General features: G+C 45.4%; 1 protein-coding gene across 1 annotated transcript in view; it reads left to right on the forward strand.

Moving 5' to 3' along the window:
* Window positions 1-613: 613 nt before the first annotated feature.
* LOC105913650 (receptor-like protein 2) overlaps window positions 614-1,620 on the forward strand; it is a 2,529-nt gene continuing 1,522 nt past the window's right edge. The window contains exon 1 of the mRNA XM_022823648.1: window positions 614-1,620. This exon is cut by the window's right edge and continues 1,522 nt beyond it. Coding sequence (XP_022679383.1) covers window positions 727-1,620 — 894 coding nt within the window. The 5' untranslated portion in view covers window positions 614-726.

Raw genomic sequence — 1,620 nt, forward strand, 5'->3', positions numbered from 1 at the left:
ACACCTTGACCGCGACGCCGATGATTGCTCTAAAGTATTGTACGTGCCTCCTGGAAATGATGCTCTCCGTGTACTGAATCTTGCAGATCTTCAGTTTCTTTCGAAAAATTCGCTCCTTTTCCTGTTCACCAAAAAGGGTGCATCATCCTACAAAATAAATAGTGCATCACAGAGTGATCCTTTGTCAGTACTAATACTATGGTTAAGACAACAGGTTCGTTAAGTGAAGCTGGTAGGACAAGTGATGGCAGATCATGTGATCAGGTAAAATAAGACAGGCTGTGCGTTATGTGTGAACATGGTAGGACAAGTGACGTCACTATATCAGATCAGGTAAATCACGACAGTGATTCAACAAGGATTGATTCAAGGATGACTAGAAAAAGCAAATATTTCGTAGGGTCAGTTGGACTTCTTTTATGGATTACAGCAGGTAGCCACCAGTGAAGCAATACAAGTGTGAACAACAAACTGCTGCTTTGTCTATTCTATACTGCATTAAAAACGTACAATGATACTGAGGATTCTCCTATAGTAGCATATGATCCTTGACTTCATTTTTTCTTTGTAGTGACCACGACTAGAAGGGATCAGCAAGATGGAGGCAGGAGCCACCTCCTTCTTCTACCTTATGCTCTACCCTGATTAGACTCAGAACATTGGTATCTCATCTAGACAGGAAACAAGTTAAGCGTCTGGTTTCCATGCTACTTTCAACAGGAAGCCATGCAGCCACTCCAATTTCCATACAAGAACTACAGCAGTAGGTTACCCATACCTTCCCTTGGCTTTGCTGCTCTGCTGCTGATCTCATTGGCCACCCTCACCAGCTCTTGCACAGAGCAGGAGAAGAACTCCCTCCTCCAGTTCGTCTCTGGGCTCTCACAGGATGCTGGCCTTGCAAAGTTATGGCAGGAAGACACAGATTGCTGCAATTGGGAAGGCATCACCTGCAACGGAAACAAAACAGTTATTGATGTCTCTCTAGCATCTAGAGGCCTTGAGGGGCACATATCACAATCCCTTGGGAACCTCACCGGACTGCAGCAGGTTAACTTGTCCTACAATTCGCTGTCTGGTGGCCTGCCGCTGGGATTGGTGTCATCCAGCAGCATCATTGTCCTCGATGTGAGCTTCAACCAGCTCAACGGAGACCTGCACGAGTTGCCTTCTTCAATCCCTGGACGGCCTCTACAGGTACTTAATATCTCAAGCAACTTGTTTACTGGGCAGTTTGCATCCACTACATGGAAGGGGATGCAGAATTTGATTGCACTCAATGCCAGCAACAATAGCTTTACTGGGCATATTCCAAGTCATTTCTGTAACATATCACCATCCTTTAGTGTGCTTGAACTCTCTTACAACAAACTCAGTGGTAGTATCCCCCCAGGACTCGGTAATTGCTCCAAACTCAGAGTGCTCAAGGCTGGGCACAATTACCTCAGTGGAACTCTCCCTGAAGAACTCTTCAAGGCTACCTTGTTGGAGCATCTTTCTTTTTCCAGCAATGGTTTACAAGGGATACTTGATAGCACACATATAGTCAGACTCGGAAAAATGGCCATCCTTGATCTCGGAGAAAACAAATTCAGCGGAAGGATTCCGGACTCCATAGGT

The sequence above is a fragment of the Setaria italica genome, unplaced genomic scaffold, assembly GCF_000263155.2.
Source record: "Setaria italica strain Yugu1 unplaced genomic scaffold, Setaria_italica_v2.0 scaffold_24, whole genome shotgun sequence".
In the NCBI taxonomy this organism is placed as follows: domain Eukaryota; kingdom Viridiplantae; phylum Streptophyta; class Magnoliopsida; order Poales; family Poaceae; genus Setaria; species Setaria italica.